Source organism: Littorina saxatilis, linkage group LG2, assembly GCF_037325665.1.
Source record: "Littorina saxatilis isolate snail1 linkage group LG2, US_GU_Lsax_2.0, whole genome shotgun sequence".
Taxonomy (NCBI): domain Eukaryota; kingdom Metazoa; phylum Mollusca; class Gastropoda; order Littorinimorpha; family Littorinidae; genus Littorina; species Littorina saxatilis.
In genome coordinates this window covers 26,183,503-26,203,743 of record NC_090246.1, presented here as the reverse complement: position 1 = coordinate 26,203,743, position 20,241 = coordinate 26,183,503, and the positions used below count along the sequence as shown (strand labels likewise).

The 20,241-nt window shown below is 40.0% G+C and overlaps 1 protein-coding gene across 1 annotated transcript; it reads left to right on the top strand.

Annotated features, from left to right (window-relative positions):
* Positions 1-1,023: 1,023 nt before the first annotated feature.
* On the top strand, positions 1,024-10,120 carry LOC138952526 (uncharacterized). Its single transcript, XM_070324215.1, has 10 exons — positions 1,024-1,770; positions 2,502-2,754; positions 4,867-5,041; positions 5,667-5,673; positions 5,987-6,125; positions 6,318-6,480; positions 6,753-7,048; positions 8,601-8,758; positions 9,060-9,108; positions 9,840-10,120. Exons 1-10 carry the CDS (start codon positions 1,177-1,179, stop codon positions 10,118-10,120), a joined length of 2,115 nt encoding a protein of 704 aa, XP_070180316.1. The 5' UTR covers positions 1,024-1,176.
* The last annotated feature ends 10,121 nt before the right edge of the window (positions 10,121-20,241 follow it).

The following is a 20,241-nucleotide window of genomic DNA, read 5'->3' as shown; positions in this document are numbered from 1 at the left end:
GAATGGAAGAGCACAAAAAGTGTAACTTGATATGTAGTTTCTCTAGAGGGAAAAACATCTTCCACTTTCATGTCAGTGTGTCCCATGCAACATACATTTGCCAAACAGCTATGTGTAAGTAGATTATTTGTTAGTGGTATAGAAAATACAGATCAACAATCAAAGTCAGTTTTCACATTCATTTTCTACCTATTTCTTATTTGTTTATTCTTTTGGCAATGGTGAAATGTCAGCAATCGTGTGTCATTCGGGACAGTAGACATGACACCTGACCTTTTGTCACTGTCTCAATTACAAAAAAAATCATTCTTTTTTTTTTAATCTATATCACTTGAAAGAGCAGAAAATCAGCATTCCAATGGTATATATAACTTTGAGATTGGATAAGTCTAACCCGAGTTATGAATTTTTAAAGTAATAAAATTTGTAATAGAAAATTGACTCAAACTGAGAGCAGACAAACTTGACGACCGCCATCAGTCATGGATGTGAAAACAGCATGGATGATAATCAGTGTTCAAACCCTGAATCACTTTTAAAGTTCCAAGAATTGACCGACACGTGTTTGTTTTCTCTTCTTGTTAGCCTCGTGTTCTACCTGCACTGATCAAACTGTTATTTTTGTTAGTACTTTATGTTTATGGTTATATTATAGCGTTGCCGGGCCACAATGGACTAGTGACTGGTGTTGGAACTGAGACTGAACTTGGTTATACAGTGTAATACATGTATTCCTTTTGTATCACTGACCAGTACGTAACACTACATTTGAACTCCAGTCAGATGCTATTGTGTTGAGAACCTTAAATCTTGTACTTTTAGGCAGTCTGGTTTGCTGAGTACTTGACAATCAGTGTGGTATGATGATGTACGATTTGGTATGGCATAATTTTTGATTAACTGATTAACTTGATTGTTCTTTAAACAGCATTTTAATAAAAGAAAAAAAAATAAGCCTTTCAAAACTGTTCTTTTTTTCAGATGAAGCGACATATATTGCTTCTCAGTGATGTGGATACAACATGGTTGAAAACGGAAACAAGTTGAATTTCATAGTCAAGCATTTATTCATCATCCACAAAATGGCATATTATCATCACCTCCAGTACACAATAGGTGTTCAACAACAACAAATACAATTTCGTTCATAGTCAAGCATTAATTCATCATCCACAAATGGCATATTATCATCACCTCCAGTACACAATAGGTGTTCAACAACAACAAATACAATTTCGTAACCAACATATTCAACGAGTTCAAGCTGAACTAGCTATAAAAGAGCAAGCCAACACTCAACTACAACAAGAACTGCGAAAGAAAGAAGCACAACTTTTAAAATTAAAAGAGAAACTTGCCAAGTGTCGCAAGGAAGTTAAAGACAGGACATTTGCCAAACAATGGCTACGCCACTCAGCTATGGGCAGACAGGGGCGATATAATCGCAAAAAACAAATGAAACAGGTTTTGAAAACTATATTTGCAGACACTTCTGTGGACACATGTGCATCAGTAACAATCGAAACTGCAGATCACGATAAATATACATTTCAAGTGAAAGGCCAACCCCAAGCAGATGACGGAACAAAGGCTGAAGAGAGAATGGAGTCTACCCACAAGATCCTCAGGGTCAAGGATACACACAGGATTTCCTACAAAGCCCTGCAGGCCCTGAGAATGCAAGCTGGACTCCAGATTCCTCCAGAAAAATTTCTCAATGCAGAATCCCTGAGGTTGGGAACAAGCTTCGACATATCTCCTCTCCATGGAGTAAGTCATTTATAATTTTGCTTTGTTTTTATTCTTTCAGTCTTTAGACAGAAAGAATATTACGGTGGGACGGGACGGGAGGGGAGGAAATGTATGGTGGTGATAATGTTGATGTTGTAACGGGAAAGCTTTCGTGTGAAGTGGTTTAAGTGAAAGTTTGTTATTTTTTCCTTTCACATTGTTTAACGTCTAGCTGACCACACAGACCCTTCTTGAGACTGACGTCCTTAAGTTGGTTATTTGTGTCATTGACAATACAATGCTGAAATAATAATATTGGAGTGCTTTGCGCCTTGTTTGTTGTTGTTGTTTTTATCTTTTGGGATGTTTATGTGCTAGTATTTTGTTTGTTGATTATAAGGATATTCCTTCATGTTTATTACCGTTCAGCATTGCATTGTCAATGACACAAATAACCAACTTAAGGACGTCAGTCTCGAGACGGGTCTGTGTAGTCAGCTAGACGTTAAACAATGTGAAAGAAAAAAATAACAAACTTTCACTTAAACTCGGCCAATAGGTTAGCAAATCATAAGTGTGTACTTTAGTAAATCACACACACGTAATTCAAGTTTGCAAATAATGCCTGGAACATGGCTGCATACATTCTGGTAAACTGTTCTCATTGAGTCATAATCATATAAAAAAACTGCCTTTTTTTCTATGAAATGTATTTTTATGTAACATGCCAAAAACGTATGTTTAAATGCATTTTTTTGTATCACGGACAGATACGGGACGGGTGCATGAGACAGATCCCCGAGATGATCCATTACCTCTTGGACCTTGCAGAAAACAGACCACTGCTGAACACCGTGGAAGACACCATCACCATCTGGCTGCGCTTTGCCAGTGATGGTGCAAAAATAACAAAAAACAAAGATTCTGTGAGGGCGGTGTGCAAACTGATTCCGCCAGTCGAAAATGGACGGTACACCCGGAAAAGCTCCCCCAATGATGAACTCACATTGGTTTTGTATATGGGTAGGTGCTAAATTTTGTGATTGAGTTTGTATTAATTACACTTGCTCCATCATTATCTTTCACACACACATATATGTATATATATACACACACAGAGAAAGTACACATTTGTCTCTTATTATGGAGCAGCATATATATGATATTAAGTAAATGCAAAGACATAAATCCTCCACTTGTCCCCACCAGTGAGAAGGAAAGGTACAAATTCCCCTCACGGCTCTTCTACTCCTAGAATGTAAATTTGGGAAACAATAAAAAACAAGGTGACGCGTCACATGAAGATTCTGCCTGTCATTCACGGTTGACCAAGTCTAGGAGTTTTACGTCAGTCACTTGTCGTGGTTTAACGTGACTTCCTGTGCTCAGCGTGATTTGATAAGAGATTTCGCCACTTTCAAAGTTTTGAAACTGTTTGAGTGTTGTTTGGAAAATCAAGGGTACAACACAGAATTTGTGAGTTAAAGCAACATGCAAAACGGCGGCTTGTTCGGTACACAGGTATCAAAGGAATTAGCGGTCACACATTTGAGTCGGCACTTCCGCGGCACACTACTACTACTACACACAGATCCACGTCGTATCTCCCTATTCTAAAATTCTGTCTGTCTAAAGACAGGCAGAATAAAAAGAGGTAATGTCCCTCTGGACTCCCAGAAACAAAATATGACAATAACAGTATGAGTGAATTCTACTGGATTTATCTTTCAGTGAATAAAGAAAGAACTAAGCTCATATATTTCTCGTAAAACATTCATAGTGATGTGAAACAGTTTATCATGTTATGTTCCTTTTTTTTCATGTTGATAAGTGTTTGTTTCTTTTTACATTTAGTCAAGTTTTGACTAAATGTTTTAACGTAGAGGGGGAATCGAGACGAGGGTCGTGGTGTATGTGCGTGCGTGCGTGTGTGTGTGTGTGTAGAGCGATTCAGACTAAACTACTGGACCGATCTTTATGAAATTTGACATGAGAGTTCCTGGGTATGAAATCCCCAGACGTTCTTTTCATTTTTTGATAAATGTCTTTTATGACGTCATATCCGGCTTTTCGTGAAAGTTGAGGCGGCACTGTCACGCTCTCATTTTTCAACCAAATTGGTTGAAATTTTGGTCAAGTAATCTTCGACGAAGCCCGGACTTCGGTATTGCATTTCAGCTTGGTGGCTTAAAAATTAATTAATGACTTTGGTCATTAAAAATCTGAAAATTGTAAAAAAAATATTTTTTTTATAAAACGATCCAAATTTACGTTCATCTTATTTCCCATCATTTTCTGATTCCAAAAACATATACATATGTTATATTTGGATTAAAAACAAGCTCTGAAAATTAAATATATAAAAATTATTATCAAATTTTTTTTTCGAAATCAATTTAAAAACACTTTCATCTTATTCCTTGTTGGTTCCTGATTCCAAAAACATATAGATATGATATGTTTGGATTAAAAACACGCTCAGAAAGTTAAAACGAAGAGAGGTACAGAAAAGCGTGCTATCCTTCTCAGCGCAACGAATACCCCGCTCTTGTCAATTCCACTGGCACTGCCTTTGCCACGGGCGGTGGAGTGACGATGCTACGAGTATACGGTCTTGCTGCGTTGCGTTGCGTTCACTTTCATTCTGTGAGTTCGACCAGCTACTTGACTAAATGTTGTATTTTCGCCTTACGCGACTTGTTTTCATTTGGTCTAACACAGGGAAAGAAGACAGAAGAACCTTTGAAACGGCATCCAGACAAACAATGCAGGAGATGCAACAAGCAGCTACACACGGCTACCAGGTCAAAGGGAAAACTGTAAAAGTGGCCTGGTATGAAACATGTACTTTTCCATGTGTGGATTACGTTTTCAAAAAGCAAATTTTCATTGTTGTATTGTTACTATTACATGTTGGGACATTTTCCACGAAAAAGAAGTGTAAAGTTGGTTGGCCATATCACCATGTGGACACTTCTTATGTTCCATTTCAAACTAACTTGACTCTGGGGAAACATTGCTTTGTAATTGTCTTTGGAATAAGGCACCCACTTTAACTCTTTCAACACACCCATTTTTGACACATCTAAAAAGTAAGATTTGTTTTGTTTTGCCCACACAAAAAAATGTGTTGAAAACTGAAAAGGCATATTTTGTCAGTTTGTCACTTTTTTTTCCTTAACAGGTTGCTGTGCTTCGACTGGAAGGCCATGGCTCTGATCAAGGGAATAAACGCAGCAAATGCGAAATACTTTTGTCCATGGTGTTATTGCTCAAAAGATGACATTGCCGACTTTTCCAGTAAGTTGATGCAAAAATGATATATATATTTGTATTTATTCGTATCATTATCAATCCTTATAGATACACAAATCATTGAAAGTCATTGAAAGTTCTCAAGCTAATTTTTTCCTGTCCTTTTCTTAATACAGAGGATTGGGGTGTCCAACGCACAGCTCAACGGCAAGACGAGTGCCTCCAGCCAAACTGTGCAGAGTCCCTTGGCTACATACAGAGGGACCTTCTTCCCTTCATACCTTATGAGAGAATGATCCCTGACGAGTTGCATCTCCGCATGAGGATTACAAACAAACTCCTCAACCAGGTCACATGACTTTCAATTTTGGCATAAAATTACAAGATCACCAAATCATTAATTATGCAGCCCACAGTCATAACTCATATGGAAGAGAGGGTACCATAATAAAAGATGAAATTAATAACAATGTTTCAGAGATCTGTATTCATGATAATTGACTTATAAATTAGACAAGAAATAAAAGGTTTATATCGACTATTAATTATTATGACTATTTATCTATGACAGTATATAGCAGATGGGGAGACGAGCTCAGGTATGGTGGTGGTATTACACCAACCCATTCCAGGACGATTTCTCCACTACCTGACTAGCCCCAATTCTGACACTTGAATAGCTGGACCGTGAGGACATACATGATTATCAAAGTAACACAAACTGCACTCGAAACATTTGATATTTTGAAAACACTTTAGTTTTGAAGGTCGGAGAGTATGTTTTGTTCATGATTTAACTTTTGTTTGAAGATTGGAGAGTACAAAAGTCTTTCAATGTACACTAAATGAAAAGTACAATGATGATATTGTCCGTTTGGGACCAACATTTTTTTCTCAAATAGTATTCAGCTTTTGGACAATCTGACAGAGTGTTTGTTAGCTTATCTCCTTGACATTGGTTTTTCTTTTTTAAACTTCATAGTATTGTCAATGCTTGCAGGTGGTGACCTTCTGTCTGTACCAAGGCAACAAGACACGGCTGCAGGATGAACTGAAGAACATAAAAATCGATTTCCAGTTCATTGAGACACAGGGAGATGACGGGAAGAACAGTATCAATACCTGGACGCAACTCAACGGTTTGTGGAAATGTTTTTCAAATGATGATGTTTACAACAACAGAAAAATAACATACAACCAGAAATCTATCTTGGGGTGGTTTGTTCAGTTGTCAATGAAAATAAGTCGTAGCTTTTGCACTGTTCAAAATAAACATCACATTTACTACATGGATTTTTAAATGAACAGTTTACTTGTTCATCGCTGTACAGGTGACCAACTTCAGATTGTTCTTGACAAGCTCCCCATTGTCAGAGTGTTGGACCGGGGCCCCTTGAACATAATCAAGCTACAGTCTGTGCCCGAGCCGGCTTTGAAAGAGGCTCTTCAACAGAAGACTGCTCGAGTGCTGCCCAGAACAACCCCAAAGGCATTGTTGGTCTTGGAGGCACCACCTTTCTCTGGATGAGCAGGTAAGAGCATTCATCATTAATTTCATTGTGAGCTTTCTGTTCTGACCCATTTGTAAATTTGGTCAATACAATCAAAATGAGCTAAAAACGGTGTTGGGATATCCAGACACTTGTGCAGAATGTATAGAAGCAATGTTTTGACATAACGTCACCCCACAGTGCACATTTCTTAAACATATTTCGTTGCCAGATATGGTAGATGAGTGAGTATCAAGGGTAAAATCTTTGTCGTCGAACATTACAGGCGGTGCTTGTGGCAACTCATGGACCGCGACGGCAGAGAATTCTTGTTGACGGTGCTGCCCCAGAAGCAGAACAGGGCAGAGAGGCTGTCCAGATCGTGGACCCAGCAGCTATTCAGATGGTGTGGGATGGCTTCAAGGACCTGATGGTGGCTGCTAAGGCTCGTCCCGACACTCCGAATATGCTGACGCCACAGCAATTCCATGAGGCTGCCAAGGACTGGGCTGGACAGTTCAAAGAGCACACATTTACAGAAGATGTCATTCCTTACATACATGTCAAGTTTTGTGGAGTTTAAAGTCTGTAAAACATGTGATTTTTTCTGCGACTATTCACCGTGGACAGAAGTATTCGATTGGTAAATCTCTCAAAGCACAGGGAGATATCTAACTGGGTTTAATAGTCTGGTTGAACAGCATTGAATATGATTATATGGGAGGGCAGCTTTATCTGGAAAACCGTTGTCTGGAATCGCCTTTGCTGGAATCTCTTTGTCTGGAAAACCGTTTGATGGAAAACTGTTTGCTGGAATCACCTTTGCTGGAATCTTTGTTGTGATGTCATGTGACTTTAGGGTTAGGAACCCACATCCTGTGATTTAGGGTTAGGGTAAGCCCGGGTATGGGTTTGGTATGTTCCAAACACTTACCCGGGCTAACCCTTACCCTAAATCACAGGATGTGGGTTCCTAACCCTAAATCACAGGATGCGGGTACAAATTAAAAGACCTGAACCCCTTCAGTTTACGATCTAAAAAATCGCAAAAGGAAAAGTCCCCGAAAACGGACAACAAAATCTTCTCTCCCGGGTAGTGACACGCTTGAGTGCACAATTATGACGTCACAGCGTGACCTACATGTCGAATTAACGTGACCCAATTCGTAGGCTAAGAGAGGCGAAACTCCGGTTCAAACTGTCTAAATAAGAGATGTTTTCCAGCAAACTGTTTTCCAGGTAGTTAAGCATTTAACATACCACAAGGCAGATTCCAGCAAAAGAGATTCCAGACAACGGGATTCCAGCAAATGAGGTTCCAGAAACCGGGTTTCCAGACAAAGGTTTTCCAGAAAAAGCCTACCACCCGATTATATAACTAATGCGAGTTGGAATTATTAATTCCATCAGTCTGATTAGATGTATCGTTCTCTGTACTCCAATCAGAGGATTTATGTCAAGAGTGACTACAATTGCATAAATATCCACAAATGTTACTCTCTTTTTGTTGGGACCTGTTTGGTCAGTCTGAATGTTGTCCTTTGTTTGGGCTTGGTATATTGCCTCATGTTTCTGTGGAACATATCCTACAGCTGCCCCTACCACTGACATTGGTTACTCTTTGATTTTTCCTCAAACCGTATTTGTTTTAGAACTTGTGAGGTAGTTTGATTTAATCACTTTATTTTTAGCGAATGGGTATACCAATGTCTACAATGCTGTGTTTATTTAAGATTTTCCATTTCGATGGTGCTTAACGTCCAGTCAATCACGTAGGATCATCTCAGGGTGGTGCTGCTTTAGACAAGTTAACGTGCTGCGACAACACTAGAATAGCAGTCGCAACACAGGCTGCTATACCGTCCAGTCACAGTATACTGGCACCGGGCCAACTCAGTCCTAGAACTGTACCCATAATGCCAAGCGCCTGGCGGGGAGCTGCTAGATTAGCACTTTTAAAGTCATTGGTATGACCCGGCCGGGGATCGAACCCCGTACCTTCCACCCTCGAGACGGACGCCTTAACACCAAGGCCACCGAGGTGGTTTTATTTATGATGAACTGACAGACCCCCACATTAATACAGTGAATGAAATAACATGAACTATTTGTATTTGTTCACAGTACTGGTGTACCATGTACACGAGGCACTACGGAGGTACAAGTACCTGCCAGACATCGGTGTGACACAGGTCGAAAGAAAAAACTACGACCAGCACCTCGTGTACTTTCAAGGCTCCAGCAGACAAGGAGGGAAACAGCGCAAGATGGTCACCAAACAGGTGTTTTGTCTTTTTTATATATTTTTTATTTCACTGGCTAATCCACCCACCCCCCACCCCCACCCCCGGACAGAAAGTGCATTGCCATTGAACTGAGTTATGTGACAGATTGTTTAAGTTGTATACCACTGAATTTGTAGGGTTATGTTCAGTTGCTTGTGCTCAAGACAAAATGAATGAAATGTCAGAAGTGTGTAAGCTTCTTTTTTTCTCTCTCTTGTGATCCTGGAGCATGAAAACAGGCTCATGTACTTCTTAAAACCTGACATGTAACATCTATATATTTGTTCTCTCTCTACAGATCCTGGAGCATGAAAACAGGATCATGTACTACCTGGCACACCCCACAGGTGATATTTTAAATCCTATTTCTCTGTTCAAAATAACATAAACTGAGCTTTGGAAAATTGCTTACAAAACTTAATCAAGGGGGCAGTTGAGCAATCACATTTTTGCTTAGCTCATCCAATTCATTATAACTATTATGGTATGCAGAAGAAGAAAAAAAACCGTCCAGTTTAAATATTACAGATGTGCATAGAAGCAAATTGAATGCTAAACAAGAAATTCAGTTGACCCAAACGTCAACACGAGGCCCAAAAGTGTTGATGTATTGATACATTTTTGTTTGAATGGTACATGTATTGTAGTACCCAGACTGCCGAGCAAAAAATGCGCTCCTCCAATGCACTTTCAATCGAATTACAACAGAGTACCACAGACTGCCAAGCAAAATGTGCGCTTCTCCAATGCACTTTCAATTGAATTACAACAGAGTACCCCAGATTGCCGAGCACAAGGTGCGCTCATCCAATGCACTTTGAGATTAACGACAACAAACTGCTGGTTTGAGATTATCATAAAGGGGAACTAACTCATACGACTTTCACCCAAGAACAAATCTTGACGCAGTGGGATGAGAAGTCTCCTTACTGCACATTCTACGTGAATCCATATGAGAGGCCCTCTTGGGCCTCTCAATAAAGACATGCATGTTGAAAATGCAAGCATGCACCATCATTACTTCCGTCTTGTTGCCCAAGTGTCTGTATGCTGTGTGTTTGTTTTCCATTTCATTAAGGTCCAGCTCCCCAGCAAGCAGGTCCTGCTCCCCAACAAGCGGGTCCAGCTCACCAACAAGCAGGTCCAGCTCCCCAACAAGCGGGTCCAGCTCCCCAACAAGCGGGTCCAGCTCCCCAACAAGCGGATCCAGCAGAGGAGAGTGAAGAAGAAGCAGAGGAGAGTGAAGAAGAAGCAGAGGACATGGAAGAAGAAGCAGAGGAGAGGGAAAAAGGAGAGGAGAGTGAAGAAGAAGCAGATATGGAAGAATCTGATGAGACGGGAGATGAAGATGACACTTAAGCAGTCTGAGTCTCTTTGGTATTACTTATGTTAGAAATCAGAAAACAAGACAGAGAACATTTCAGCTGCCATTGATTGGGTGGCCGAGTAGTAACGCACTTGCGCTCGGAAGCGAGAGGTTGCGTGTTCAGGCCTGGGTCAGGCCGCAATTTTCTCCCCCCTTTCCTAACCTAGGTGGTGGGTTCAAGTGCTAGTCTTTCGGATGAGACGAAAAACCGAGGTCCCTTCGTGTACACTACATTGGGGTGTGCACGTTAAAGATCCCACGATTGACAAAAGGGTCTTTCCTAGCAAAATTGTATAGGCATAGATAAAAATGTCCATCAAATACCCGTGGGACTTGGAATAAAGTAAAAAAATTCCATCTCACACGGCATTAAGTCTCAGGAAACATTTCTCCCCGGGGAGAAAGCAGCCCGAATTTCCATGAGGGTAAGCTCACTGGACTGTAAATCTTATCCAACCCAATCCAATCAAATCCAAAACTGTAAATTTGTTGGGCAAGTGCAAAAGCAGTTATCCTTATTGTTGTAAGAACTACAAACTTGTCATACCTTTATTTTGTTGCCACAAGGATATTAACCATCATCCTTGACAATGTCAAGGTGATGGTTGGATCTGAAGGCAACATCCTCCGCACTGACACACATTTCTGAGGCCTGCTGGCAGATTTGGCAATTGTCCAAGTGCATCTGAAACACAGAGACATCTTTTTTAATGAAAGGAACAGCAATGTCAGGACTGATAACTCAGCGCATTTCGTTCATTCCATCAATCAAAACATCCATCTGTCCCTAGTACCGTGTGTGTGTCAGTGTCTATGCTGCAGTATTGGATCAGGCGCCCACACGCTCAACATGTTTTGGTACTTTCTGAGACCACAGGCACTTACTAAGGGCATACTTTTGGTTTGTGTATCACAGGAGCCACGAGCGAGTGCCAGCGAGCTAAACCCATGCGAGACGGCGGGTAGGCCCACGCAATATGCTGGGTAGGCACTGCTAGTTTACATGAAAATTTAGTGAGGATGATAGGTACATTGTTTGAGTGCTTTAAAAATGTAATTACACGTGGATGCTAGCTTTGATATTCTTGTGCAACATATAGCAAGTTTACAAACTAAAGTTGTGTTCATTTGATATTCTGGTGCAGTGACAATTTATTTTGCCCAGGTAAAGGTCAGACTCAGTGTGTTTCTTTTGACATCCACAACGCCAATCCTGCGTTCACAACGCCAATCCTGCATTTGTGTACACAGTAAGGTAACTGAGACAATGGCAGTGGTGCTAAGGGCTGTCACAATAAACATGTTCTGCATTTGTGTACACAGTAACTGAGTAAGGTAACGGAGACAATGGCAGTGGTGCTAAGGGCTGTCACAATAAACATGTTCTGCATTTGTGTACACAGTAACTGAGTAAGGTAACGGAGACAATGGCAGTGGTGCTAAGGGCTGTCACAATAAACATGTTCTGCATTTGTGTACACAGTAACTGAGTAAGGTAACGGAGACAATGGCAGTGGTGCTAAGGGTTGTCACAATAAACATGTTCTGCATTTGTGTACACAGTAATGTAACACAACAGAGACAATGACAGTGGTGATAAGGGCTGTCACAATAAACATGTTCTGCATTTGTGTACACAGTAAGGTAACACTACAGAGACAATGACAGTGGTGCTAAGGGCTGTCACAATAAACATGTTCTGCATTTGTGTACACAGTAATGTAACACTACAGAGACAATGACAGTGGTGATAAGGGCTGTCACAATAAACATGTTCTGCATTTGTGTACACAGTAACTGAGTAAGGTAACGGAGACAATGGCAGTGGTGCTAAGGGCTGTCACAATAAACATGTTCTGCATTTGTGTACACAGTAACTGAGTAAGGTAACGGAGACAATGGCAGTGGTGCTAAGGGTTGTCACAATAAACATGTTCTGCATTTGTGTACACAGTAATGTAACACAACAGAGACAATGACAGTGGTGATAAGGGCTGTCACAATAAACATGTTCTGCATTTGTGTACACAGTAAGGTAACACTACAGAGACAATGACAGTGGTGCTAAGGGCTGTCACAATAAACATGTTCTGCATTTGTGTACACAGTAATGTAACACTACAGAGACAATGACAGTGGTGATAAGGGCTGTCACAATAAACATGTTCTGCATTTGTGTACACGGTAATGTAACACTACAGAGACAATGACAGTGGTGCTAAGGGCTGTCACAATAAACATGTTCTGCATGTGTGTACACAGTAAGGTAGCACTACAGAGACAATGACAGTGGTGCTAAGGGCTGTCACAATAAACATGTTCTGCATTTGTGTACACAGTAAGGTAACAGAGACAATGACAGTGGTGCTAAGGGCTGTGCAAATAAACATTTTCCTTTGATGTATCGCTTACCTTTCACATGCACTGTGGTCGTAATGGTACCTTTCGGTATAACCCCATGACAGTGATACCAAGTGCATAGGATTGATCCTCATCTCTGAGGTAGTGTGTCTGGCTGGTCGTCGACAGTATGTCCTCCCCAGCACCGAGATGATCTGTTGCAACAGAAGAAGAAAACAATTTGTAATACTCTACAACAAAACAGATTAGTTTGAATACCCAGTACGATATTTCACTTTATCGTAACTGATTGGTTTGAATACCCAGTATTATTTCACAATTATCATAACGGAATAGTTTGAATACCCAGTATTATTTCACAATTAGTCGTAACTGGTGGCATGGACCTACCGAGAAATCTTTGAATGGCAAGCAATATTTACAAACACTTCTGACCAAATTAAAGGAAAGCCAACAATGCAAAGCATTTTCGTCAAAACACTGAACAGTAGCAGACGATTCAAGGGGCCTCACTCCATATTCCATTTTCAAGTTGTTCCTTTTCATTGTTATGGGTGGGGCAAGGGGAGGATGTAAACAAACAACACTGCTTATTCTTTCACCCTTGGGAATAGAATAAAAAGAGTGAGTATGAGTCCACACACAAATCCCTATCGAGTACCTAACCTATTTGTTTTAGCATTGTTACATTTAACAAACTTTTTGTGTGTATGCCTAATATATATATATGTCTTTGATATTGCAACAACACATGGTACTGATTCAACAAAATTTGTGAAACACTCAATGTTTACCATGCAGTCATTGTCTAATGCTATGCTCTGACTTGAGTTATCTCTATGCATGCATTATTGTTCTTTGGGCACTCCCCCGATTTCATTTATTCCGCCATGCTCACGTTCTCTCTAACTATATTCCTTTTATTTGTTTCCCATTTCGTGAGTGTTCTTGTTAAATCAGTATCCTCTTCTTTATATTTATATTTCTTCTTATTATGTACATACGTTTTCCTGTCGTTGTAAATAACCATTGCCCCCCCCCCCCCCCCCCTTCTCTTATACTCCAAGTGGGTCGTGAGATTAAAATTGAATTGAATTGACACTACATGCACTGGAACTTGCATCACAGTTGATCTTGGTACACACCTTTTGAGGACTCACGTAGCACCTGGGAACATTTCCTTTCCCAGAAACGAACTTCGTCATGTGACGGAAGTGCCTATCAAAACTATCCGTATTGAATGGCACCGTCACAGACAGCCTTGTCCTGCAGCCCATATTGCCATCTGGCGTTGGTCGTGGCTCGCCAAGGTTGTCAAAGACCGCTTGCTGCAGGAGCCGCAGATAATAATCATCATCTGCAGGCAACGCAGCAACCCGGTCTCCGGCAGCAAGACTGCTGCTGTGCGGGTTTGCCCGGTTAAGGGCCAGGTAGGCTGCAAGTCCTGGGTTGTGTTCCAGCGACACCCAGGAGTTCTTTCCCTCCCACTCCTTCCTCTTCCACTTGGCGAGCACCTCCTCATCTCCGTTGGGGCCAGTCAGTCCAATACGTCTTCGATCTCCCATTCTTTCTGAAAGGCAACACATATTTCCATATTTCAGTAAAACATATGAAGTTACCTGCCCATGTAACTTGATGTATTTTTTTCATTGAACTTTAATAAGTACAGATGTCTACCAATCGTTTGCATGCATGCCATGTTTGTAATATTCTACTGTTTTAGTGGTTCTTAGTGGTTCAATTTTCTTCTTCTCATAACTTATGTGCTTGAGTATAAATGAAAATAATGTTTTCCTATGTTGTACTTTACTCGTGCTAAGTAGAAATGATGATTGATGCCTGTCTCGCACGATGTAAGTGGACTAAGACGCATGTGATGTTGATTTGTCTGCATTGATGTCTTGATACTGACGGCGCAACTCGTGGCGCCCTTGACTTATTGAAGAACCAACATTCAAATTCAAAAACTTCTGAATTCATGGACCAGAAGGAACCTAACACCCTTTGGTAAAATAACAGTCCTAAAAACCTTGGCTATTTCCAAATTGACACATTTGTTTACTAATTTACCTGATCCAGACGAACAGTTTATGATGGAGTTAAATAATATTTTTTTCAAATTTCTTTGGGATGGAAAAAGAGATAAAATTAAAAGAACTACGGTCACCCAACCCTATGAAGATGGAGGATTAAAGATGATTGACGTGAAAAGTTTTCTGTCATCTCTAAAAATTGTTTGGTTAAAAAGAGTTGATGGTCTTACTGGATTAATATCAAGACTATTGTTTAAAGCATGTCCATCTGTTACAACAATTAATATGAGAGGAGAGGAATTTGCAAATGTTTTGATGCAGAGAATGGAAAACCCATTTTGGACCAATGTTTTTAAACATTATAAGAAACTACATGGAAAATGTGACCCTATAACCTTTAACGATTTTGTATCAGAATGTTTACATTATAATGTTAATATTCGGAGAGATAAAAAGACAGTGTACATTCAAAATTGGATCGACAATGGAATAGCTCAGATTGGTCATATTTTGGGACAAAATGGATACTTATCCTATAATGCGTTTAAAATCAAATATCCAAATGTGCGAGGCGATTTTGTATTGTATCAAGGTGTAATCCAGGCTGTTAAGAAATATCAGAGAAAAATCGGCTTAGAATTTGATAAACATTTTATTATGACAGAGCCCATTGTGTGGAAATGTATTTGTAAAGGTAAGACACAACTTATTTACAAAAAACTGATTGAACATACTACGGTCCCAAAATGTATCGAAAAATGGTCTGAATCTTTAAACAGTTTGTTAGATAAGAAGGATATTTTTCAACATGTTTTTAAAACAATTAACAAATGACACTTGTCTGAGATGGTTCCAGTACCGATTATTGTACAGAATTTTGCCCACAGAAAGGTTTCTATTTTTGCGAAAAATTGTGGATACGTCATTGTGTACATTTTGTGGTAGAAATGAAGAAACCCTTTTACATATGTTTTGGGAGTGTGATAAAGTGCAGACTTTTTGGATAGAATTTGTAAATTGGCTAAAGGCGAACTGCACCCATTGCGACAATTTAAAACTGTCTAAAGAACTGGTTCTTCTTGGAGTGGCGAACAATGTAGTCACCGATAAAGCTTTTGATGTGTTATTAATCTGTGCCAAACACCATGTATATATTTCCAAAATGAACAAAAAGACCCCTCATTTTCAGACATTTAGTAGAAACTGTAAGCAAAGATTTGTTTGTGAAAAGTATAACGCAGTTGTGAATAATACAGTAGATAAATTCTACAAGGATTGGCGCCTGTATATGCACGTTTTGATGTAACCCTTAGGTTTTTTCGTTCTTAAAACCTTTTGATAATGCGACCACCAAACCGCTGAATCCCCCCCTCCCCATTCCATCTTCCCACCCCATGTATGTTGTAATTGTCCAAGTGTGCTTTTCTGTTATATGATTCTGTCCTTTCGGTTAGGTGATGTCCTGTAATGTACAGCATATTCATGTAAAAAAAAAATGTACAAAAAGAGAATAAAAAAAATAAAATAAAAAAAAAGAAGAACCAACATTATATATATGCTATTGAGAACTCTACATCTCCGTCTGGTGTATGTCTCAGAGCGAGTGTGCATGTAAGATGCCTATTGCGTGTCATCTATGTCTCAGTGTCTGTCTGGCATCCGTATCCTGTCTCTCAACTCTCTTCCTATTCTCATGTCCGAGTGTGCATACGTGTTGATTGTTGTACGTGGATGCATGTCAACATGCATCTCGCATTAGCATCTTGCTCTTCCGCTCTGTTTCTACTCTCAGCTATCTTTCCCTGACTATACACTCACACGAAACTTGCAAGCAAGCTCAGGGACAGAATGGCTCTCTATCACAATCGCAACAACCAATTCTCAGGGTTCAAACCCCATGCACGTAGGGAACTAGGCTCGTTGGTATCGGTGCGCTTGGACTACCCACGCCCACCCATACCAGGGTAGCCACGTTCAAGATAGATCTCACATGCCAAGCGAGTAAGCAAATCCCCAGGCTCAGCATGCCATTATGATCGTTTGATTGGTTGGACGACTGTTTGATTAAACATATGGTTGACGGTATTACCTCCTTTGGTTGAATCGTCCCATTTGATGGTCGGATTGTTAGATCGATCGATTGAGCAAGCCAAAGGAGCACATGGGACTTTTAAAGTTTTATCCAAAAATACATCATACACTGATACAGTGGTGAAATGATCACCGTGTACATGTTTACATACAATTATTCTACTATAGTTTTGTGGATGTTTCCCGTGCTCTGTTACTCTCAGTCAAGATGTTTGGAACAGACTGGCATCTGATTCACCAAATCCATGGGCCCAAATTAAGATCTACATTCTCAATTTGTAATTACCTCGGGAAGTCGATGTAAGTTTCTCTTCCGGTCTAAGTCCTCGCCAGTGTCCCATTCGTCGCCATTATATTTACGGTTCAGCTTTCGCTGTCGCTTCATCTGAAAAAAAGAACAGTTTTGAAAGGCTTATTTTTTTCTTTTATTAAAATGCTGTTTAAACAACAATCAAGTTAATCAGTTAATCAAAAATTATGCCATACCAAATCGTACATCATCATACCACACTGATTGTCAAGTACTCAGCAAACCAGACTGCCTAAAAGTACAAGATTGAAGGTTCTCAACACAATAGCATCTGACTATTGAGTTCATAGTGTTACGTACTGGTCAGTGATACAAAAGGAATATTATAACCAAGTTCAGTCGTGTGACAAAATGATAAACAAAACCCACCGTGGCCAGTGGGTATGTATCATTCTATAGATCCCCACACCCATAGATCCCCACATCATTAGATCCCCACATCACTTGATCCCCACATCGATAGATCCCCGCATCGATGGATCCCCATACAAATTCACATATTTTGGCATCGATAGATCCCTGCATCATTAGATCCCCGCATCGATAGATCCCATTAGTATGCGTGTGTGTGTGTTTACTCGTGTGTTTGTTTGTCAGTGTTTACGCATGTACTTGAGTGTGTCAAATGTGTGCGTGTGACTTGCGTTTACATTTAGATGATAAGCAAAAACACATCAACCCAAACTACTCTCAAATGGCGCGAAAAATCACACACTTTAATCTCTCTTTCAGAGATTACAAGCGCATAGTGCTTTTAGTTATGCGCTATAGAAATCTCCTTAATAAATAAAATAAATAAATAAATTACAAAGCAGGTTGCTATAGGAGCACAAAAACGTCACTAAGTGATAAGCTGATGACGTCATTTGTCTTGTTGGATTAGATAAAATCAAACTGTACAATAGAATGATAAAGTGACATCATCCAGTTCTTGGCCCTCTAAAAGAATCTAATGGACGATCCTGAACCATTTACATTTCATTTTAGTCGCAACACACCTCTATATCATAATTGAGAAAATAACTTGCTCAGTCGCCCGATCGGCACCCGATCAATATAATTGTCGACCAATCAATCAACACTCACCCAATCAGTTGATTGATCGATTCAAGCAATTAGGCTTGCTGCCACATGGGATGCAGACGACATACACATCATGGACTCAGCATGCACTAGGTGGGGTTGGGCCCGACTCAGTCAGCGACTTGTCTTACCCAGGTAAGGCCCCCAAAATGTCCCAAGAGAAATCAAGGGATAATAACTGAACTAAACTAAAAAACATGGGTGACAAACTGACATGTTATGACTACATACCTGTCAAGTCCTACGCATTCTGCGTAATTCTTACGTTTTTTCGGTGTTTTTGGGGTCCTACGTCGTATACCTCAAACCATACGCATTTTCAGCATTTTTTTGTTTTTTGTTGTTGCTGGCATGGACTGCCGTTCATTCATTTCTGAGGAGGAGCTTGCACCAGCCACACAACAGAAGTTCTGGCATGATGTGCGCCAGTTCTACGTGGCCTGTGTGAGGAAAATGTTGAATAAATTTCCATTTGGCAGTCCTTCAAGTGCTGGATCACAGTCTGGGAGCTGACACACTGACTGCCTTCTTGCAGGTCAAAATTAACTCTGATGCATGCTGCCATGATTTTAAGGTGACTGGCAGCATGATTGACAAAGCAAAGATTTGCACAGATGAATACAACAAAGAACACAAGTGACAAGTGAGAAAAAAAATGAACGAACAAGAGTGCAGTGTAAATGTATTACATGTAGTGGTAAATAAAGAGCAGTTTGTGTAGAAAGGAATTTATGTGTTTTACTTTTAGTTTGCGAAAAACAATCTGATTGGTTTAGTGTGTATGCGTGAGAAGTTGAATTTGTGCGTTTAACCACATCCTGATCCACGCATTAACTATGATTTTTGATTCCCCAACTATGGTTTCTTATACTGTCAGAGGCCAAAAGTACTTGACAGGTATGTGACTAAACCTGCAGGAATGTTGTCACTGTCAGTCACAAATATATATCAATAAAAACGAATCTATGAACTGTGTACAAACTGTCTGTGCAAATTGGTCATGAATCTATCGATGCGGGGATCTATCGGTACGGGGATCTAACGATGCGGGGATCTAACGAATATGACCCCGTGGCCTCAACTGAACACACTGCACTTCACTTCATTGAGGCCATTTGAGGCCGATTTTGTCATCCGTCTATGCTAATAAACCGACCATGCATGGTAATCATTAACACACTGATTACCTGTAAGTACTCACAATCATGTCGATCTTCATAATGTATTGCTGCAAAGTTGACTTGAAACTGATCACGAAGCCTTGAAGGCCTGACCGTTCCAAGCCAACAACTCGTTGAGCTGATGGAAGTGAGTTTCAAAAAGTCCGAGCAGTTGTTGCACATGGACCGAGTCAGAACAAGAATCATTCTTCGCTTGGAGAAAAACATGAATGGGTCACTGACCTGTCCTTCTACGCAGTGCAAGCTCAACAATCTGATTGTGCAGTTGTTCACTAACATCAGGCATCATTTTGTTTTGAAGGACAACAATTAACAACAGATTCTCTTCTTCGTCCAAGCGGAAAAGTCGAAAACTTCTCAAACTGGAGTACTTGTGACGATGCTGTTCAAATTGTCATCCAGTCGGACTGTACCTAGTTAATTCATTTCAATTTGTGTGTGTGTGTGTGTGTGTGTGTGTGACTGACTCAGAGAGAGAGAGAAAAAAAAAAAAAAAAGAGAGAGAGAGAGAGAGAGAGAGAGAGAGAGCTTTCTGAACAAGAAAGAAGCAACTGAAAAGAAATAAGAAAATCATCGATCGATCAAGATTCTTTAAAGTCAGCTTGGTCACAAGAATCTGGTTTAAGTTGCTGTATTTTACAGTTTTCCTTACATGATAACTTCTTAGCTCCGTGTAATTGACAACCCATTTCAGTTTCGATGTGCTGGGACGACACCAAATTGACTAAATGCCTTAGTTACCGATTTAACCGGGAACTATTTCGTTAAACGATTTATTCCTGACATATTTTCTCAGGCTTAACTGACCATGTATTCAGTATGTATTTGTATTTGATTAAAACACACAAAAATAACGACGGTTAGTTCGTGAAAAGAGACTGACTTGAATCATGTTTGCATAACTACAGCGATGCAGCGAATATTGCCTAAGAAAATTTGATTTAATTTTAATCTATACCATTTTCTGCGGTGTTTTTATGGTCATTTAAAAAGGATGTTCACAAACAAACATATTTTTTCATCCAGTTACTTTTTGCAGCACTGTCAGCCGGACA